Below are 21,764 nucleotides of genomic sequence, written 5' to 3'. Positions count from 1 at the left end.
AACTTCAATTACCAAGGTTAATAAGTTTCGGATCTAAGAAAGTACTGATAAGACCCTATGATGTACTTAATTTAACCGTAAACTTCTCGTGTATTTGATTTAAAAACAAGGACTCTGCTACACGGGCAACCGGTTGCCCCGATGGAATCCTGGGCAACCGGTTGCCCCCCGCGGGAAAAAAAAAAAGGGTCCCCGTTGCCCCTCTTTTTCTCTATTTTCAAAAAAAATTTGGCGCCCGCAAGCGACGTTGTCGAGCTCTCTTCCGTGCGGCCCTCCGGCGAGCCCTCCGCGCTCTCTTCCGTGCGGCCCGCCGGCGATCCCCCCGGACGAGGACGGCAGCCCCCTCCTGGCTAAGCAGAGTCCTCTCATCGCATTGTCGAGCTCTCTTCCGTGCGGCCCTCCGGCGATCCTCCCGGACGAGGACGGCAGCCCCCTCCTTTGGGGCAAGATTGCCACCCTCTGTTCTCTATGTTGCCACCCTCTGTTCTCAGCAGAGGGATCGGATGGCTGGTTTGTTTTCTTTCTTAGTTTTTCTTTTGTTTGTCGGTATGCTGCATTTGAAGCATGAAACAGATTTCTGTATCAGGGAATCGGCACCTTGGTTGATGGGCTCTTTGGAACTGGAAATGGATCTTCGGTGTCTGTGTAGGATCTGTCTTATTCCAAGTCTCTCTTCAGAATCATTCCTCATCATTTCTTATTGCCCGTATGTGGGTATGTGCACAAACTCTATCTCTCTCACTATGTATATCTCTCTCTCCATACTTCTTGGTCGTCTTTTCTCATAGTCCATTCATGGATCTGTGCACACTGTTTATCCCCATTAATCATTTCTCATTTTTCATGGATGGATCTGTGCACAATCCATCACCCCATGCTCGACATTCATCCTTTCTGATTTATCAGATGAGAGCGCATGCACTATCTATCTCGCTATCCATTCATATTGTTTATCTTTTCATATTTTACTAATGAGGGAGTCAGTTCAAGTTCTCTCTGCCTCTCCCTCTCTCTATCTGCATTCCCATCAAGCATCCTTTCTGACAAATCATATAAGGCTATGTGCACAAGATATGTCTCTACACATGTCCATTGTTCATCCTCTAAAATGGTTCTGACATGGGTATGTGCAAAAGCAATGTCTACATCCATACTCATTTCTCATCCTTTCGGATGGTACATAAATGGGTATCCTGCACATGATATATATTTTCATATCCACATACTCATCATTCATATTATGCAGTCAACTGATCTCATCTGATCGTGGATCTTTGATTCAGTTCAATGACATGGTGAATGTGTTTTTCTCATCGGAGGCCCTTGTGGCTGGGCTCGTGGCGTTCTTCTTGGATAACACCTTGCAAGCTCATGGAGATCCTACAGTGAGGAGAGACAAATTCATTGGTGGGACAAATTCAGGACGAAGCTTCATAGAATTTTGAGTTGAGTAATTTTGCCAGCCTTGAGAACATTGGTCGAATGTAAAATTGACAGTATGCACCTTCAAATTGTAATTTGTTCAGTACTGGATAATTTGTTCGAAGAGATGCCGCAGACAGGTATCAAGAGATTAGTGGAGGAGGAAGCAGGGAGAGATGCCGTGCGGCCCTCCGGCGATCCTCCCGGACGAGGACGGCAGCCCCCTCCTGGCTAAGCAGAGTCCTCTCGTTCGAGCTGGGTACGCCTTCTTCTTCAGCTCCAAGCCCAGACGCTCTCCCCGTTTGCCCACTACACTGAGCACTGCTTCAGTATCCATCAAACACGGTATCACTCTTCGCCCTCTCTTCTTCCATCTCTTTAAATGCTTGGCTCGGAAGAAATGGGAGTGTCAAATTCTTGCTTTTCCTGCTGTTTTTTTGCGATTATGGATTTTGGGTTCGTAAGAAATGGGTCAGAACGCTTTTAGTTTTGCCCAATTGTGTTCCCCCCAATCTCAATCCTAGAGTCTTCTCTCTTACCGTTGGTTCCATCTCTTTAAATGCTTGGCTCGGATGAATGGGAGGGTCGAATTGTTGATTTCACTGCTGTTTTTTTGCGATTATGGATGTTGGGTTCGTGTGAAATGGCTTGCAATTCCGTTATTTACCCGAAATTTAGTCCCCCCAATCTCAATTCTAGAGAGCCTTCTGCCTTACCCTTACCTCCTTATTTCTACCTTTTTTCTCTGGATATAATTTACAACACTGTTTCCAGTTCGTTGCATCTCTTCGAATGCTCGGCTCGGTAGAAACGGGAGTGTCAAATTCTTGATTTCCCGGCTGTTTTTTTGCGATTATGGATGTTGAAATGGCGCACAATTCCTTTCTTTACCCGCAATTTGTACCTGAAATTTCGCTAAGACTCTTGATTATCATAGATGCGTGGTTGGTGCCAGAGTCTTTACTGGGTAAATAGATTTATTTGAGAGTCCTCCGCTTAACAATCCTTTGATACGCCATCTTTGCGCCAAGAACAGGCCAGAGCTCGCCCAAGTCGAAGGTCCGTTGCCTTCTGTTTTTTTTCATGAAATATTACCCTTGATGAATCGCTACGGATGAGCTGAAATGAAATATTACCGTTGCCTTCTTCTGCAAAGAACTCCAGAATTTTATCAAAACAAAGAAAAACTGATCGTCCAGGACAAATATATCATCTGAAATCTGACGTTTTGGCGATCGTGCCCGTCAAAAGACTATCAACGCCGTAAACATATATATGAGCAAGCGAAGGCAAAAATCTGTGAAAATTATGAACATTGCAATAAAAACCCAAGATTTGGCTAGCTGTTTCCCACTATAAAATCGCTTGAAAACGATGAATCGCACAGAACTCCAAGTTTTTCACAGCATTTATGCAATAAGATGGACGAAGAAATAGAAAAATAACAGACAGTACCTGCGTAATAGGTGATGACGGAGTTGACAAGTAGACAATCATACTCTTTTACATGTTTTGGTGTTGTGCCCTTTTTGCCCACAGCTAGAGCAACTGACACCACTCTGCTTCTTTTTGCTTTGCAGCTGCTCTGCCATGCTTACGTAGCGCTTGTTCCCTATTTTGGGTCGTCCCTTGCACCGAGCTCTCAACGGATTTCTAACAATATCTTCCTCTAAATCAAATGACGCACAATGTGAGGTATGTAGGTTATTCTCAATAGTTTCTCCCAAAACAATCATTGATGCCTTGTACAGCTGAAATGTGCTCTCAGTTCCAATTGAACGGTGTAAAATGGGCTTCGTCAGAGCCGTTAGTTCAGATAGACGTTGATCTTCGGACATTCCTTGTGTACCCCTGACTTCAGAGCTGGGTCGCGTAGCCAGCGCAGTATCGATGAAGGCAAAGTGAACATCCACTATATCACAGACACTTTTCCAGCGACGATTAAACATTGATATAGGGTATGATAATATGTTATTGTGGTGAAAACAACACAACATGTGCCTGCATACTATACCGAGCCAAATCGCCTTCCTACAGGAGCACGTACTTTGCTCAACGGAGCCAATGGATATCCTCACAACACGAAATTTGTTTGGAAAATCTTTGTGACTGATCAGGAAGTATCCCTCACCGTTGGAATCATCTGCAACGCAGGTATATGAAAGCGACATTCCTGATTCAGTTTTGAGAAGAGCTTGGGCATAATTTGTCAGTGTAGGAAGGACGTCATTAATTAGAGGATCCATTGATGATGGGGCGAACTTGGTGGAAAGCCTAGCTTGGGACAACTTCTCTCGCAATCTTGTTTCGACTGCATCGAAACCATCAATAATGCGTAATAGAGACAAATTCGACAGTAACGCACATTTGATTTGACAGTTGACCATCTCCTGGCGTTGCGTAGAAGACACACCTGCGACGAAGTGGTCATGGGTGTATGCAAATGCCCACTGCTTCTTTTTTCCCTCGAGAACTCGAAGATATGATTATGCCGCTTGTCATTTCAACTTCAATGTTAAAAATTCCATCTCGAACTCATCAACATCTTCAATGGAGCCGACCCTCCAATAATCATTCATGAATCCGCTGAGATCGGCCCTCAAAGAGCTAGCTAGAGCATGAGTGATATTCTGGGAAATGTGGAATCTGCACAGTAGGTGGATTGCACTTGGCCAAATGTCCTTAATAGCTTGGGCCAATTCCACATCGCCATCTGTAAACAAGACGATAGGATCGAGATTCGTGTTTGATCGAAATTGTTGAAGAGCCCAAGAGTATGACTCAGATTGCTCATTGGACAAAAGACAACCAGCAGTCAACACTGTTAAACCGTGGTAATCGATAACTGTGAACAACACCAAAGGCATGCCAAAGCAATTTGTCTTGTATGTAGCATCGATTTCTAAAACATCGTTGAACTGCACATACTTCTCTTTGCCATTAGGTGAAATCCAGAAAACTCTCTCCAGGCGAAGTGTGTCATCGTTCAATTGGAAATCGAAGGACCAACCGTGATTGGACTTCTCTTTCAATAATTTGACAAATTCGTGAGCTCCACTAGAAGATTTTTGCAACAAATTCTGAATGTCCCTGGTTGTCCACGTAACTGCGACATCTGGGAAATGCTCCTGCTGTATCAATGTCTTGATTTGAGAGCAACTGAGCATGCCAAGTTCGTTTAACTCCAGCATTTTTGTTTTCACTTTCTCCGGAATGAAGCGATTTTGCTGCATTTGGGCCTATTAAACTTCAGTAAAAAGATCGTGATTGTGCTGATTATTTATCTGATACACTTCATAGACACCCAATGCTTTATTTAAACGCAGCTTAATTACGAATGGACACTGACATTTCAATGTCCTCCTCTCTCTTTGGAACTCTATAGAAATTGAGGATTATTTCGTCGGTGCCTGACCCCGCGAAAACAGAGAAACCTAATGAATTTCAGGTGCTTGGAACTCTTCTGACCAAGGGGGCATTTGGCATACTCGGCACACTTCTCACGTGCTTGCTCAAGTGTGTCAAAGACATCTCCAACGGATACTGCCTGAGTTTCTACCGAAGCCAAAATCAAGTTTCTATTGCTGTTCAAACTTCTTGGAACACCACTGGATGATGCAGGCCAAACAGAACAACGTTGATCTATGTTCTATCTGTTTCAAAACTTCCTGACTATCAATACAGATCATGTAGCATGGCAAAGACGGAAATCAGGCATGCATTCGACACACTGAAACGATCCTTATCAGTGAAAAATAACTTCAGAAAAAAAATCAATATTCCTGAACAAGAATAAATATTCGCTAACAGAAGAGAAGATACAGAAAAGGGTACGAAACAAATATGCGCATATAGAATGGAAACGGGAAAATCGAATGAAATTAAGATCAGAAAATAGAACAAAATATAAGGAGGAGAAGTATTGATAAGCACCTTCCGAATGCTAATGATATGGATCTATTGAGAAATTACCAAAAGAAGAAAAGAAGGCTCGTGGACCCAGCACGTGCAAGATGATCAGCACGTGTGAGGAGCTTTGAAACAAGGCGGGAACTAAACGATTCAAGTCAAGGCTGTCATTCTATAAATAGGAGGACGAGAAGGCGGCAAGGGGCATGAAAAAACACTCATCTATCGTCGGCGGAGATTCTCCTCGTCAGGCTGCCACGACCGATCCGGCGGGCAGATATTTATCTCCATTCCAAGAGAGTCTTCTATTTTCTCTCATCGCTCTGGTGTATGTTCTTGTTTGAATGATTCTTCCTAACACGTGAACTCCATATCGGTATTCTCTAAGTGTGATCGGTTGGACCATTGAAGATATTTCACATTCTTGTTTGAATTCCTAGAGCATTTGTTGTTCGGGATTCGGAACCCTAACAATTTGGTAAGGTGAAGCCAGAAATCCTCGGAATCTTTCATGGCAGATTATTGTTCCAACTTTGAGCAACTCAGGCAAGAACAAGGACGAGTGGCAGCTGTTCTAGACCGTATAATGAAGCAGACAGTAACTCTCGAGGCAAAATCAGAAGATCCATTTCCAAAACTCGTGATTGTAAGGGCAAACAAGATCATTTCAAGAAAGGTGTTCTACCATCATTCCGTGGATCTCAACCAAGAGCCTGGATTGAACGTGTAGAAAGATTCCTTCGAATCCACAATATACTGGATGAAGACAAACTCCATCTGGTGAGGCTACACCTAGAAGATTCGGAGTTGGACTGGTTCATTGACTCTGCAAGGCATTCTGGAATTCAGAACTGGCAAGATTTTAAATTTCAATTCCAAAGAAGGCATGGTTTATCCACTTGTCACAATTCTGAAGCATTGTTCAAATTACGCCAACAAGATTCTGTTCAAGAGTACCAAATTGAGTTTGAGGAGTTAGCAGGTCGTAATCCACATTCGGCGCCGAACGTATTAGAAGATGTATACATTGAAGGTTTGAAACCAGAAATTAGGATGGAGGTTTTGAGGAACAGACCATTTGGCATGCAAAAACTTATGTATCAATCAGTCCGAATTGAATATACTCTATGGGACTTCTGGCAAGCAGGACAATGTTCTCTGTATTATACTCATCGAGCACCGAACACTGACAACGTGTGTGGACAAGGTGATCAAATTCCTGAAAGGATCAAGGAAGTAGAAAAAATCCACAAATTCTCAAGCCTAGATCGAGGGCACAATGAGAGGGCTAATAATGAAAAATGCGAAGTTCCTCCATGGCAAAAGGAATGTAAAACCATCAAAAAAATTTCGGAAGGGGCGCGCCCTTCACCCCGCCGACGTCCTCGCCGAAGCGCTTGTTTTCAGACTGCACATCTGACAAACAAGACTTGAGCAACCATGATATCAAAGGAATGGAAATTCTGCCTGGATATGTTTCCACCAGAATCATGCATCAACAGACAAGGGAAGGCAAGGAGAGTCATATGCAGAGTCATAAGATAGAATTTGCTGAACGGTCAACCTTTATCATCATTCAAAAAGAAAACCAAAGCCAAAAATATGAGGTATCAACTACATTGTCATTCCTAAACGTCCATTCAAAATCAATGTTCCCTAGATTTTGGAAGATATGCTGGGCTGATACAATATTACTTAAGTCAACAGCATGGCACACTAACCTGCGTGTTTGGCATAATTTTCTCACATGGCCACCAGATATTCAGTACCTTATGAATTCAAAAATCAGCATAACGATAAGGTTGGGTTATCTTCTATTGATCACAATGTAACTGCATCTTCCCTATTTGATAAGAACAACCAGCGCAGAAACCTGAAGCTGACAGGTTCTGAGTATCTGCATAGTGAGGACAAAGGTCTTGGCTACTACTACAAGAACCGATTCACACCAAAACACGGTGGTATGGGACATCTAAACCTCATCTTGATCAGAGAAGTTGACAGAACACTAGTACCGTCTGAAGTGGAAGAGGAGAATTTAAGGCAATTAGTATCCAATGGGAAATTTTGGGAACTGCCTTTCAATAATATCATCATCATCCCCCATGTAACCTCCTCGTAGTTTGGTAGGTTCTTCCAGTTGACCAAGAGTTGTAAACCGTTCCTGTGTGACTTGTATGACAGTATACCTTCTGGATAATTTCTTCAAAAAAAAAAAATTATACATTCTTGATAAACCTCCCTACTAGGAAGGTCCATGGCAATTTCAGATTCACCAATAGCAGCTTTACATGGTTTGGAAAGCCAATTTATATGCAACGGATCGTATTTCCGAACGAAATTCTCAACGCCGGCGCAGGCAGCTTCTTCAACCTCCCCTTAAAACAAGTGTTAAGCAGAGAATACGCCGGAGCGCATGTTTTACTGAACCAAGTCGAACCGATAATAATAGACAGAAAGAGAACTAAAGAATATGTTCAGTAAGACCAAATCTATATGCTCATGACAACTATATTTTTAACGTTAAATGAATTTCCATATGATTTGCAGAGGAAAAAGCATGATAAGGAGACCTTCTTCGGAGAAAATGTGCACGACTTGGTGAAACCAGAATGATATTGAACGATATGGAAATCGGCGAAGAGTAATTTTTGGAAATGAGTGTCGTTCACGGAATTAACGTAGACTGATTTTCAATCAAAATACATACCTGCGAGCTCGTTAGAAATGTGAGAAGCGAAGCAACGAAGTACCACCGCATTGCCCTTCACGGAGATCTGAACGAACACACTGTTCTAGCTTCCTACACGTTTGAAGCCCACAAGCGAAGCAACGGACCTTCGACTTGCTGAAGAAGAAGGCGTACGACAATGCGATGAGAGGACTCTGCTTAGCCAGGAGGGGGCTGCCGTCCTCGTCCGGGGGGATCGCCGGCGGGCCGCACGGAAGAGAGCGCGGAGGGCTCGCCGGAGGGCCGCACGGAAGAGAGCTCGACAACGTCGCTTGCGGGCGCCAAATTTTTTTTGAAAATAGAGAAAAAGAGGGGCAACGGGGACCCTTTTTTTTTTTTCCCGCGGGGGGCAACCGGTTGCCCAAGATTCCATCGGGGCAACCGGTTGCCCGTGTAGCAGAGTCCTAAAAACAAACTTAAATAATAGGTATATCTTTCTGTTTCATCAATTGACATGATACCCAGTAAAAATTACAGGCGATCATCCGTTCGGATCCGAAAGAACCGATAAGGACTTTCTAGATTTGAGTCCGATAATTTAAAATTTAACAATGAGTTTAACTTCCAGTTTATCCTTTGACATGGAATTGAATATAATTACAGTTTCTTATTCCGTATCATTATCGTCGTTATCGATCTCATTCACATCTTCATCTAATTTATCATTATCATCATCTTCATCGTCATTGTCACCTTCTTCGTCTCCATCGTCATCTCCTCTTCGTCTTTGATTGTCATAGCCTTCATCTTTTCTTCGTCTTCGTCTTCGTCATCCTCTTCGTCCTAGTCTTCGTCTTCGTCTTCGTCATCCTCTTCGTCCTAGTCTTCCTCTTCATCGTCCTCTTTATAATCTTATTCTTCTTTATGGAACTACCTTACCAACGTCATTAACTACCACGTCCACACTAACCCTACCGTCTTCGTCTTCGTCAACGTCAACAACCTAATCACAGTCAACGTTAACTAAGTCGCGGCGGTCAACGGTAGCATCTTCTTCACCGTCACAGTCAACGTTAGCTATAGCGTCAACTTCATCAACGTCAACCAGGACGACTAGCCCTGCTTGTGGAGCAAGTAACCTATAAATAGAAGAGACTAGAGTGAATCGTGGAAGAACAGGAAGAACAGGGAAGAACAGGAAGAACAGGGAAGAACAGGGAAGAACAGGAGAGAAATCAGCGACAGATGATCGTGAGGGTGAGAAGCCGCGATGGGCTGGAGAGAGTCACCGTCTCCGCCGGGGTCTCTGCCACCATCGCGGAATTGAAATCCCTAATCGAATCGCAGATCGGCGTTCCAATCGCCAACCAAATCCTCTCGCTAGATCAAAATCTGCTCTTGCCGAAGGCTCTCGATCGAGCCGCGGTCCTGTCGCAACCCGAAGCAACCCTAATCTCCCTCGGAATCGGCCACGGCTCGGTGGTTTTCCTCCTCTACGACGGCGAACGATCCGTCAATCGGCCGCGCGGCGCGGCCGCGGTCACCCCCGCGGGGTCGTTCGGCCGGAAGATGACCATGGACGATCTGATAGCTCGGCAGGTGCGCATCACCAGGCAAGAGGCGCCGCACTGCGACGCCGTCTCCTTCGACCGCGGCGCCGCCGACCAATTCCAGCGGTACGTGAACGAGACTCTGGCCTTCTCCGTCAAGCGAGGGGGGTTCATGTACGGCCGAGTCACGGGGGAGGAGAAGAAGGTCGAAGTCGAGTTCATCTACGAGCCGCCCCAGCAGGGGACTGTGGAGAATCTGTATCTCTTGCGCGATCCCGAGGAGGAAGCATTGGTAGAAGCGATTGCAGCTGGATTGGGCGTGATTCGAGTTGGGTTTATCTTCACTCAGGCTGTGGGGGCTAAGGAATTGGTCGAAGGAGAGTACACTGTGTCGGCTCGGGAGCTTCTACAGGCTGTGGAATTGCACGCAGAGAGTGGAATTGAGGAGTGGGTCACGGCTATTGTTAAGATGGAGGTGAATGAGGAAGGCGGGGCGGATGTGCACTTTGAAGCGTTTCAGTTGAGTGATATTTGTGTTCGTTTGTTCAAAGAGGGGCTCTTTGTCGCGGAAATCGAGGATGAGTCGGATCCGAAGCTGTCTAAGATGAAGAAAGATGTTATAGTTGGGGGAAAGGACACGAGAGATGTGGACAATGACTTCTTCCTCGTTTTGGTCAAGATCTCAGATCACCAGGTTTGTTCATCTCTCTCTCTTTCTTGCATTAGACAAGGTAATACACAAGGTAGCCTGTTTTTCCTCCAAATTCTCTTCCATTAGACATTAATGGGTATTTCGTCTTTCTTTAAGTAGATGGCAGATATCTTTGAATTACGTGGTTCTACTTGGCCATTGCTTTTGTGAGAGAGAATGCGATTGGTTCCATCCTTTCTGAATTTCGCTAAACATAATTTCTTGTTTGTCGTTGTTGTTTAAACCACAACCCATTCATCCTTCTATGATATATGTTTGTCCTATCAATCGACATCTTCTACGCCATATCTTTCAATTTGGTTGTATTCTGGTACGCCCCATTGAGAAATTATCGGAGTCCGGATTCAATCGAGATACATTGCTTTATAGAAATGCAGATTGATTCTGGGTCATTCCCGTGAGGATCGTCCAAGAACAATAGGACTAGATCAGATAGAAAAAGAAGAAAAGACGTGGAAGTGCTCCCTATTTCTATTGTGATAGGGATACAATGTGAGTATTTGATACATATCGACATCAAGGACATTAGAACCAAAATGTATCGTATCTTCAGTTATAAACGCTGGCACTTTGACATGAACCCAAAATCTTTAGTTATTTATCTACTTTTATTGTGATATGGATCTTTAGGTACCATGATTGAGTGGGTTCATCCATTTCTTTTTTATGGAATTTGACATTCAGATATTGTTGGGCCTTATAGAGTTAATAGGGTTGCGCATCAATATAATATGATATGATGCTGACGCCAAAAAATCTTCATCATCTTCATTGATGTGCTGATGAATCGTCGAATTTGACAAGTTCGTCGCCCATGGTTGAACAAAGGATGACGAGATGACAAGTTCGTTGTTCATCTGCTGAAGATGGGAGATTTTTCTGTTGATGGTTTCCACATCAATGAAGTCAATAACGATGAGAGTTTCAACATCAAGGATGACAACTGAATGATGCCGATAACGACTGGATGATGAGAGGAGAATTCTTCATCTTCTGCCAACCTCATCAAGCAACATTTCTCAGGCATGTATTGGTAACATAACAAAGTATTAACACTGATTTTATCTTGTTGCATTCGACCATCACCCCCAACTCCCTCTCTTCAGCTTCGTCAGGCAACTTCCATCATTAACAGTGACATTCCTTCATCTCCATTCAAGAAAACTATGTATTGAAACAGATATTTTTATTGGTTTTAGGGGCTTCTGTCATCTTCTTTCCCAGTGGAGAACAGGATAACGACAGTGACGACGCGGGCGCTGAGAAGCCACCTGGACCGGGCCAAGGGCCAGGCCTTCGTTAAGCGCATCTCTGACTTCCACCTGCTGCTGATGCTGGCGCGATACCTTGACGCCAACTCTGACGTGCCCGCTTTGACTGAGTGCGTGCGCATGCAGACGCAAGTACCCGAAGGCTACCAGCTGTTGATAGAGTCCCTGGCCAGCACCTCCTAAGCATCTTCTTACTCTGCCCCCCACCCAGATAGACGATTAAAGTTGCTTGTTTTGGTTGCTGAATAATGCTTATTCCAAAAGAAATTATTTTGTCCCTTTTTTTGTACTTATTTTTATTCCTTCAAGGCCTGCGCATGTGTCAGGGGCCCCCTAACTATTAGATCAGATCCACTGGATGAGAATTTCAATATTGCGCAGCTGCTGAGTTTTATATAGAAGGTTCTGATTTAATATCAGTTAGCACTGATCTTATTCATTAAAGAAGAGATGCTGTTTTCTAGAACCACAAAAAGTCATCCAAAAAATGAATGATTGAAGTACTATGGTAAAGGGAGTACATCGAGAGAGCTGAGGCTTTGGCTGGAGTGAGCTCTATCCAATTCCTTTATTTTAAAGATTAATGGATGACCTAATTCTTTATTGTTCTCCATTTCTCCAGTTGCTGTCAGAACTATGAGCTCCAAATTGTTCTGAAGACTTGGGAAAAACGCAAGGGATTAGTGAAGGGATGAGATTAAGTTAATGACTTACACTCCTTGGGTCCAAGGAAACAAGAGCAAAGTACTCAGAAACAGGCTCTTGGGGTTGCTAGAAAAGGCATAACATGTTTGGGTTGGAAGAGATAATTTAATTTCTTTAAGGTAAAGCCCAAAACATACTAATATCAACATTCCATAATTTGCTGTCAGAAGTTTGGGCAAATGTCAAATGTTCAAGTCTCAATAAATATAAATCAACATGAAGGGGCCTGCTAAAGATTTAATCACTGCGGATTGGTTTAAAAAGAAATATGCAGATCCATCTATAACGAAGCAGATGTCCACTGAAGCCCATTTCCAAATAGATTGGAAAAAACTACGGATTGGAAAGAAGAATATGAACATAAGACTAGGACTACCACAGAGTTTGAAAAGAGAGAATGTCTATGATGCAAATGAGGACTGGGTAGGCACACGCCCTATAAATGTCGTTGACCTAAGAACTCAAGATGCTAATACTATTCTTAAATATGAGCTATTTACTAAGAAGAAGCCCTGATAAATCTACCCTTTAACTTAATCCGACGAATGCTTTGAAGTGATATAAATAGAATCCGACAAATGCTCAAAATAGACTGTAAATGAACAATGAATTCTGTCAATCTCACCAAATCTGACATTTGATTTTATTCCATAGTAACTATTGTTCATTAGGCTAAGATATTTTTTGTATAATATTTTAGATATTTTTTGAGAATATGATCACGAAACACTTAGATCTTGTTTCTCATTCAGGAATTGTTTCTCACATTCCATCCAAACCTGTAACTATGAGTGAAACATATTTCTTAGATTAAACATATATCGGTGAGTTGCCCAACCAATATTTAAAGACTTCAAAAATTGTATGCAACTTATTTTATCAAATCAATAAACTTAAATTTATATCAGTTCTCTGTCATTTAAATAACCAATAAATCTTGATACAATTATTCTTGAGAGGATTGGAATGGATATCATGATTTAGTTGAAGACCATGATTGATACATGATCATTATATCTATTCCACTACAAAGAGTTTCATTCTTAACTTTTCATTTTTTTTTAAGGCTTGTGATCAGGAGCACATATTTAAGTTAATGTTTTGATGGATATGACGTGGGCTGAAAGTGAATCACACTTGTCTCATTAATGTTCATTAAAATATATGTAATGACTAAGTAGATTATGATGCTATCATAATACAAAAATCACTATTCTTTCAGCATATGTTCTAAATACTCCTATTCCAAGTATAAGATTATCTGATTCCTCTTGTATGACTTGGATGACTGATCTTGTAGGCATTAGTGTGAGACACTATGGAAAGATAGTATGTGTTCTTTTGACAAAGAGTTCAATTAATTGGTCATTATAATCTATGAATGTTATTTACCTAACATCAACCACGTTGATTCAGGTCACAGTTGTGTAAGTGGTCCTTGGATGTGCAACACTAGAGCCATCTTATGGATTGATTATGTGTCAAGATGGAATCATCCACCATCATTATAAGTGAGGTTTGACGATCCCCATCTTGTGGTTTTTAGCAAGGACCTAAACCTAATCTTAAGTTCTAGTTCTCGTCCAGTATAGTTTTTTCCAGTCCAAATCTGATCCTGGTCTGGTCCTAGTTTTTAGGAAAGACCTAAACCTTATGTAAAGTACTTTCTGGTTCTGATCGGCTTATGGTCCAGTCTTGTCCGATCCAAGTCTGGTCCTTATGCGGTCCTCATTTTTAGCAAAGACATAAACCTTACCTAAAGAAAAATGGCATGGAAGAAGATGACAAGAATAAGGATAAAAGAAGTAAAAATGAAGAACAAAAGAAGAAAAGAAGATGAAGAAAATAAGAGATTAATACTCTTTATTGGTGGACTGTTGGTCCTGGTTTGACGAGACTTGTCTAAGGAACGCAGCTAGGGTAGAGGAATTTGTTTTCCGCGAGGCAATAAATAAAATATATAGGCAATTATTATATTAATACCACAAAATAAAAGATATGTGAAATTACAAAATACATAAAGGATCCTCATTTTTTCAGCCCAATCCTTACTAACAAAGGATTGAGCAAGTTTATTTGCAATTATGATAATAAAAGTGAATTGCCAAATTTGAAAATCTTAGCTTTATCGAGCTAATTTACTAGTTAGAACTCAAATATGATCGCTTTTAAAACTTCACAAGCGGCACCTAATTTACTACTGACATGAGATAATCCAAAAATGACTTAGATCATGATAAAATTTTATAAGCCCATGTGGTTATTGAGCATTTACGTGTAAGGCAGATTACCATTCAGAGGAGAGAGAAAATCAGAGGAGAGAAAATCAGATGCTCAGATCTCTCTAATTGAAACGATGATATCTAATGTTTCAGAAGGAGCTTCTGGCTGAAATTTTGAAGGTACTTCCACTTTTCCCTCCTCCATCTTGGATTCCCCATCATTGTAAAAAAGACACCCGCGGATTTTGAACTTGATTACGACTGGAAGAGTGATTTGCTCATTCAAAATCTTGTTTGGGTCTGTTCGTGTACTCCAAGAGCGAAGGATTGAAGGAGCAACATGGAGATTAAAATGCATGAAGAGAAAGCACCACTCGGCTCACTGGGCACATGACGATGAGGTTTGTGTGATCTTTGTCTTTTCTAACCTATGTCTTCGTCCTTTTTCCCAAGTGATCATCACCAGTAGCCTAGGTTTCCACTCTCATGCACACTACCTTCAACTCCGCCGCTCATCAACGCTTACCTTCAACTCCATCTCTATTGCACCAGCGACAGTAAAATCGTCATTAGTCGCCCTGGCTCCGTCGCTTGTCGACGTGTATCCGTTATCATCTCAATTGCAATCAGCACAACATCTCTTTCATCCACTCCACTCATGTCCATCTCCATCTAATGTCACCTGACATTCCCAAAGTGTCGGCTAAGGTATTTTCAAATTAGCATTAATTAGATTTCTTCTATTGTAAAATCATATTAAAATTCTCAAAATTATTCTATAAAATCTGGATAAATTAGGTTGAATTGGATTAATATTTTCTGACCTTCCTATAATTATTTTAAATTGATTTTCAGTAGTTTGCTTTCATTAAATTAGTTGTGTTTCCTAAAATAAATATAAAAATCTTTAGAAAATAGAAATCATAGATAAAATTCACTTATTCAATACTTGCTCTCTGTGGATTCAACCCTTGCTCTATGCTCATAAGGAAATTATAAATATTATTGTATAAACTAGAAACCTTAAACGACATATTTAACCCAGATTTCTGGTTCATCAAATGCAGTCAAAAATCAGGTTTATCTTTTTTATCTAAAACAATATAAGGCCTAAATGTGTATCTAGCTATGTACCTAGTTTGATTATGTATCTAGTTATGTCTCAGAAAAGCAAAATTACACATTCTGTATGTTAAACTATTTCAAGAATATGCATGAATTATCACTTTGTTTTCTGAACTGATCATTTAACATTTGAAAACCTAAATCAATATTTTAATATCTGAAGGGTGTCTGCTATAATTTGGAAAACTCTGAACTGATTCTTCAACTTCAACAGAGAACCAATCAAACTCTGAATCACTAAGATTTTTTGTTAATATTTCTGAATATGAAATCTGAAGTTACTTCATCTGGTTAATAGTTTGAACTGTTGTTCACAATGGCTTTTCTATCTCCATCTTGACATCTACCACTAGACTTGTGATCACTGGACTTTGCCTAAAATATAAGTTTAGGTTTATTCCCTAACAAAAAAACCACAAAACCACTGCAATACCTTATTTTACTTTTTTTTCTGCACTTCCTGTACATAAGATTAGAGACTATAGTTAATTCAATGTATCTATCTGAAAGTAAAAACGGAGACTGCTTTAATAAATCTACACTGGAAAGTATTTCCCATCATTTTTTGGATTTTCCCAGAGTATTTCCAACTTTAATCTCATTAGAATAATAATGATTTTGGCCATATTAAAACCCAAAGTTACGGACATCATCGGTTTGAACCATAATTTTATTCATCCCTAGTTAAAGTTATGGTTTTTTGGTTCCGCTGATATTTTCACCATAGAAAAGCAGTGAACTTCACTGCTAACCCGGAAAGGAAATTCACAGAAATGCGAACATACAAGATTTTGAATATGGTTGATGACCATGTAGAATTTGAATATAGATCTTCCACCGATGATACATCGACAGATAATATCACCCCAAAAATTTTTCTACAAGCCCAAAAAATGCTGGCAAATGTCTATATACTTTTCCTTAACCACGATTGCCAATGCTCTTCTAAACAACAAAATATTAAGAAGCAAAAGCTTTCTCTTTCATCTCCACAAAACAAAGCTTTCAGTCACAAGGTCAGGACTCCTTCCCAAAAACTCTTCTCTCAATCTAGTTTCTGTCACCGGTGATCATCCTTAAACTTCCCCCCCGGCGCTGTCAGAAAATAAAAGCAGGCTAAAATATGAACACAGCCATACAATTGGTTGGATCTTCTACAGTAAAATGTAAAATATAAACCAATGCGATGAAAATATGATAAAAGATTGATCAATATTATAAGATGGAAATATATTACCTCATGGGCTTCTGCCACTTTTTCTTCGAATCGGAGACGGAGGGCGACGGGGTTTGTATTCCCCGTCATTAGGCGATCTCGAGCGGGATCTATGAGGTGAATAATAGTTATCATCTTTGCCATTCCCGTCCCGCATCCTATTCAATCAAGATCAGTAGAAGAACTCAATTAAAATTTTAAAAGTTAAAAAAAAAATTTTGAAAAGTTTTAAAAGTTAAAACTATGAAATTCTGCGCGGTTAAACAGGTACACATTATATAGAGCCGTACAATGAGACGTTAGATGACCATTCGCTCATCTTACAGACCACCAAACACTACTTGAGAACTGCGACAACTTACCTGAACTTGAGTCTTTCACTATTTCCCGAGCAATATTGTGAAGCTTTTCTGGGAAATTTTTCAAGAAGTTGATAGATATTCACTCATCTTACGGATCACAAAACACTAATTGGAAAATGCGATATTTACCTACCACTGAGTCGTTCAATATTCCCTGAAAACTATTATGAAACATTGGTTGGAAACTATTCAAGAAGAGATGATCTTCATGGACGTGCGGTTGTTCTTTGAACAGCATCCCGAAACTTCAGGTCCACCTCTCTAGAACTCCAATATCTTGAAACTGAAAAGAACGATCCCTCATTCACCTCAAACTAGCAGGATCCCATCATCATGTCCTCTTAATAGCTCTAGATTCTATATGAACTGAATTGTATAAGAATCAAGGCATCAATATTGGTTACGAATATTGAATAAATGTGTTCACCATGGAAGGATAACAAGCCACACGAGCCACATTGCGAAGAACTAGATGAAGATCAATGAACGACGAAAAACTAAGAGAACTTCATATTCTCTCTCATGTATTCGCTCTTGGAAAAAAAATACATATTTCAAAAAACAACATCACGACATGTCATTAAGAATCGCATAAATGTTTGTCAAGGTTTAAAATCATCATGAGCACAAAGTTATGAGTCATGGAAGAGAAAAAAGAGGCATTACATCATGGATAAAAAAATAACGCAAACTCAAGGGAAAAAACTGCATTCAGTTGCAAGCTAAATATTATTCTTATATTTGGGGAAAATATTTATACATTCCGGAATATCAATGCATATGAGCCCACCAAGTGAACGAGTGTTATTCGAAGAAGGCAAGAACATCCCGCATATTTTTCGAGATACTTCCAAAAGATTGTCAATGCCACTTGGGAGAAACGAATTCAAGTTCAAACGGAAGTCATAGTGATTATTTGATCGACTATTCATTTATCCCAGGATGGCATCCCATATGAGCTTGCCCAGGTGATAAGTGCACTTCAAAAGTCAAGATGCAGCCGATAAACAGCTCATATACTTCTGCCTCACACCATCAGCAACCGAGAATTAATTTACAGTAAAATGCAAGCCATAACATAACGATAAGCTAAATATCCGATCATGAAGAGCACTTTGTTCGTCTGATGTGCATGATCGGCATAGCGCATTAACAAAAGATCTTTTGCAACCTTAATATGAGAATAGAAAAGGTCAAAGAGAGAACTCAGACCTCGAATCATGCCCTGATGGGGAAGGAGAATAGGAATGAACTGCCAAGTCGAAGAGACGTTACATGTCAGTCAATTCAAAGAAAAAAAATACTAAAGTAGAGATACTGACAACGATATTGGCGCCTCGGTGATCTGACCGGTGAAGACCTACTTCCTCCAGAACTTCTGATACCATCAGCAGGAAATTCACCAGTTCAGTAAAAATATTTTTTTATGGATTATGATGCAGTATAACACAGTCTGATAACGTTAGAATCAGCTGACCATTTAATATTTTTATTTAGTTCTTTGGGTAAAAATAGCAGACTTACCTCCCACGGGAAGTCATTCTCATTTCTTGCGGCGTTTTTCTGTTTTCTTCCGCAAACACAATTCTAATTTCACGCCCACCGATAATCTTGTGGTTCATATAGTCTTTGGCTTCGGCAGCATCATCTGGATTGCGGAATTTGACAAATCCGAAACCTCTTGGTTCCCTGGTTTCGAATATCTAACGTCATTGGGGAAATCACAATAGAAAATGTGTAAATTAAAACATTGAAGAAAATGAGAGGAATAAAAAATAGAAGGAGAGCGAAACATCTTCCAAATTTTAAAAAGATTTGTATTCAGATATTAGAGAAAGCCGAAAGTAGAGTTTAAAAAGATTTGTACGCCATAATAATAAATGCAACAAAGTGGTATGCAGTGAGCTGATGAGAGAAAAATGTACAAGCATCGTGATTCCCCACCCATCAGGATAACCCTCAAAGGGTAAATTCCAAAGTAGAAGAATATCAATGCGTAGATATAAGTTTCATAGCTAAGCACCTCATCTTGGCTAAAATTTTGCGGAAATCTCGGTTAAAATCTCGGCTGAAATTTGAACTTCCAAACATCAGGCAATTTTCATTACTTCTGTGATGCCAATCGATTATCCCTGGTGATAGACTCCGAAGACAATCACTGGAATTGGACGCGAATAGAAAGTACATTTTAAAGTCGGATACTCTATTCAAGAATCATGGGCCCAAAGTGGACGATATAGTTCTTCGTCACACTAGTGCCATTTTGGCACTATCATTATTGTTGTTTGGATATCAATTGCATTTCAAACCAACGGAGTACGACAGAAATCTGAAAACATATTTGGTGAACATTGAAAAATATCTACACCCAGAGACAGCCAACATGAAGAGCACGGCAATACCCGAGTCTACACCAATTCAAGTCCACTGAAATTTAATAAAAGAGTCCAAACACGAGCAGCGCGCAAAGAAATTTTCATCAACAAAGATACGCACCCAGTGTAGAAATTTTTCGGAAGATACACATCTTTTACTGGACCGAATCGCTCAAACGGGATCCTCAAATCATCTGGTCTGCAAACATAAACAAAGAACCCACTCAGACCAGAAGAACTAACAAGAAACCAACCACCTACGGATGAAAACATTCCAAACTCAAAGATTCCGACATGATCACCACATTAAAAACAATTATAGCACCACAATAGCGGCAAAAAAAATCATTAAAAACAACAAATAATACGACAAAAACCAGCGCACCTTGCGTCAAGAGGAAGATTCCGAATAAGAAGTCCAGTAGGACCGGGAGGGCGACGATCACGGAATCCTCTTCCATCGCGATATCTACCGTCATCGTAGAACGGCTGACGCGGAGGACTACGGCTGACGCGCCTAGGACTGAAGCTCCTACTCCTGCTCCTAAATCTCGCCATAATCACAAATAGATTAAGCAAGAGAAACCCTAGGTATTTATACTGGTTGACGCCCTCTCCGCACAACGACCAACTGTTTCCTCTATGTTCTTAACTGCACCTGTCCTTGACGATGACGGTGACGATGACGATTCCCTTCGTCTCTTTAGTTTGTCCTTTCTAAAGCTTGGGAAGGAGAATTCTGTCTCTCATCCGTCACAGAGTCTGTAGTTTTGTTCTGTTGATGGCGACGGAACAGATGAGTGCTCGTCACGATTTTTTGTTACCATATTTTGGCCATTGCCTTTTTTAATCCTCGACCGGATGACGAGACGATCTTCGTCGTCTCCCGTCGTCTTAACTACGGAGACGAGTCTTGTGATAAGTTGTCCATATGAGCTCCCAGCATGCATGTTTCCCAAGCGGGACGTGGATCATGAGATAAAGTTAGTGTCAGAGGCGCGCTTGTAAACCGGGCCCACCACTATAAGATCGGATGACGAGGCAACCGTTATCTTCTCTTGTCATCTCCCATACATGAGAGTGTTTGGCAATAAGTTGCCTGTAGATATTGTTCCGTTCTGTTATGTTCGTTTTGTACGAACAAAAAATTCGCACAAAAGAATCGCAGAGGACCTTGTTCTTTGTTCTGTTCTTTTTTAAAAAAAGCGAACAACATTTGCACAAAACTAAAACAAAATTCACACAAAGCCAACAAAAGAACCTCACATGGGTCTGTGCAATATTATGTTAGAATTCATTTTTATTCTGTTCGGAAAACCGAACAGAACTGACAATTTGCACAAATTCGTACAAATAGAAAAGAACGACCACGTCTACTCACAAGCGGGACGTAGACCACGAGATCGAGCTACTGTCATTCCCCCTGGATAACATCGACGACGGATAGGTGGATGACGCCGACACGTGGTTTAGTGCTGGTTCCCTGACCTGCAAACACGTGTTCTGAATATACAGGTGCAAAATCAGTCCACTCAGCAACAAAATTAACTGGTCAGGATATTTCCAAAATATAAAAGTGAAATTAAAATCCATGGGGGCCCCCCCACAAAAAACCCAGAGAAATGTGAGAGACAGTAAAATTAGCACTAAAAAATATCTAAGAATTTAAAAAATAGAATTCTTGGAGTTTCAGGTTTAAACGTAGGAAAGAAAGCACAGATAAAAATAAAAGGGGGGATTAAAGGCAAGGTTTTGTCCGCGATTAGCATTTGTCGTGGACTTAGCGTATGTGGCCCTGATAAAACCAACCCTCGACTCCTCGACGAGAATGGGCGGCAATCTTCAACCTCGTCTTCTCCGCATTCTCCTCTGCAATGGCGCCCACGGCACAGGTTCCTTCATCCCTTTTCCGCCCCAATTTCGCTTCTGCACTCTGAATTTGACGCTAATTTCTTGCCCTAGAGCAGATGAACAGCAGCAATGGGAAGGCGATCAGCTTCAAAGCGGCGAGATGCAATCCCTGCTTGTCGGAGCAGAGCTCGTCGCTGAGAGGAGTCGTGGCGGAGCTCATGGCCTGCGCCAATCCAGACAAGCCTGTCGTTTCTCTCGGCGTCGGCGACCTCTCCGGCCATCCCTCCTTCCGCGGAGCTCACCACTTCGCCCAATTCGTCGCCGACGCCGTTGTTACCGGCGATTTCGACGGATATCCCCCTTCCTGCGGCTA

At 41.2% G+C, this 21,764-nt stretch overlaps 3 protein-coding genes and 1 long non-coding RNA gene across 13 annotated transcripts in view; 3 read left to right on the top strand and 1 right to left on the bottom strand.

Annotated features, from left to right (window-relative positions):
• The first annotated feature begins 71 nt into the window (after positions 1–71).
• LOC144710223 (uncharacterized) lies at positions 72–8,054 on the top strand. Of its 2 annotated transcripts, XR_013583242.1 has the most exons (6): positions 72–510; positions 587–714; positions 1,284–1,767; positions 2,360–2,481; positions 3,003–3,117; positions 7,882–8,054. It is a non-coding gene; the product is annotated as an uncharacterized LOC144710223 (long non-coding RNA). The 2 variants fall into 2 exon arrangements; XR_013583241.1 differs by lacking the exon at positions 7,882–8,054 and having other exon boundaries at positions 3,003–3,196.
• Positions 8,055–9,166: 1,112 nt separating this feature from the next.
• Positions 9,167–11,813, top strand: LOC144710194 (NPL4-like protein 2). 2 transcript variants are annotated; one of them, XR_013583235.1, is made up of 3 exons: positions 9,167–10,246; positions 11,200–11,287; positions 11,464–11,600. XR_013583235.1 is itself a non-coding variant. In XM_078583892.1 (2 exons), the coding sequence occupies exons 1-2, from the start codon at positions 9,248–9,250 to the stop codon at positions 11,716–11,718; spliced, it is 1,254 nt and encodes a 417-aa protein (XP_078440018.1). In that variant the 5' UTR covers positions 9,168–9,247; the 3' UTR covers positions 11,719–11,813. The 2 variants fall into 2 exon arrangements, 1 of the variants encoding a protein (XP_078440018.1); XM_078583892.1 differs by lacking the exon at positions 11,200–11,287 and having other exon boundaries at positions 9,168–10,246; positions 11,464–11,813.
• Positions 11,814–16,385: 4,572 nt separating this feature from the next.
• On the bottom strand, positions 16,386–20,174 carry SCL28 (SC35-like splicing factor 28). 7 transcript variants are annotated; one of them, XR_013583231.1, is made up of 8 exons: positions 19,926–20,174; positions 19,662–19,739; positions 18,690–18,854; positions 18,488–18,543; positions 18,378–18,417; positions 17,295–17,448; positions 17,166–17,213; positions 16,825–16,961 (listed from the first exon to the last, which is right to left on the bottom strand). XR_013583231.1 is itself a non-coding variant. In XM_078583844.1 (7 exons), the coding sequence occupies exons 1-6, from the start codon at positions 20,096–20,098 to the stop codon at positions 16,826–16,828; spliced, it is 648 nt and encodes a 215-aa protein (XP_078439970.1). In that variant the 5' UTR covers positions 20,099–20,168; the 3' UTR covers positions 16,386–16,682; position 16,825. The 7 variants fall into 7 exon arrangements, 2 of the variants coding, with proteins under 2 accessions (XP_078439970.1, XP_078439979.1); XR_013583232.1 differs by having other exon boundaries at positions 17,299–17,448; XM_078583844.1 differs by lacking the exons at positions 17,166–17,213; positions 17,295–17,448 and adding an exon at positions 16,386–16,682 and having other exon boundaries at positions 19,926–20,168.
• Positions 20,175–21,309: 1,135 nt separating this feature from the next.
• Positions 21,310–21,764, top strand: part of LOC144710145 (putative aminotransferase TAT2) — a 3,825-nt gene continuing 3,370 nt past the window's right edge. For both annotated transcript variants that reach the window (XR_013583221.1, XM_078583834.1), the window contains exons 1-2: positions 21,310–21,432; positions 21,508–21,764. The exon at positions 21,508–21,764 is cut by the window's right edge and continues 15 nt beyond it. Coding sequence is in view for 1 of the 2 variants with exons in the window: in XM_078583834.1 (XP_078439960.1) it covers positions 21,415–21,432; positions 21,508–21,764 (275 nt within the window). In the remaining variant the exon portion in view is untranslated. The remainder of the gene's footprint in view (positions 21,433–21,507) is intronic.

The sequence above is a fragment of the Wolffia australiana genome, chromosome 1, assembly GCF_029677425.1.
Source record: "Wolffia australiana isolate 7733 chromosome 1, ASM2967742v1".
Taxonomy (NCBI): Eukaryota; Viridiplantae; Streptophyta; class Magnoliopsida; order Alismatales; family Araceae; genus Wolffia; species Wolffia australiana.
This window is presented reverse-complemented; position numbering and strand designations above follow the sequence as displayed.

Excerpts from the sequence above, each read along its gene's own strand:
- LOC144710194 (XM_078583892.1), top strand. The coding sequence starts at position 9,248 with ATGATCGTGAGGGTGAGAAGCCGCGATGGGCTGGAGAGAGTCACCGTC. Across the intron at positions 10,247-11,463 it reads TCAAGATCTCAGATCACCAG|GGGCTTCTGTCATCTTCTTT; the intron begins GTTTGTTCATCT and ends TATTGGTTTTAG.
- SCL28 (XM_078583844.1), bottom strand. The coding sequence starts at position 20,098 with ATGGCGAGATTTAGGAGCAGGAGTAGGAGCTTCAGTCCTAGGCGCGTC. Across the intron at positions 18,418-18,487 it reads ACCGAGGCGCCAATATCGTT|TTCATTCCTATTCTCCTTCC; the intron begins GTCAGTATCTCT and ends TCGACTTGGCAG. Across the intron at positions 16,962-18,377 it reads CCATCAGGGCATGATTCGAG|GATGCGGGACGGGAATGGCA; the intron begins GTCTGAGTTCTC and ends TTGATTGAATAG.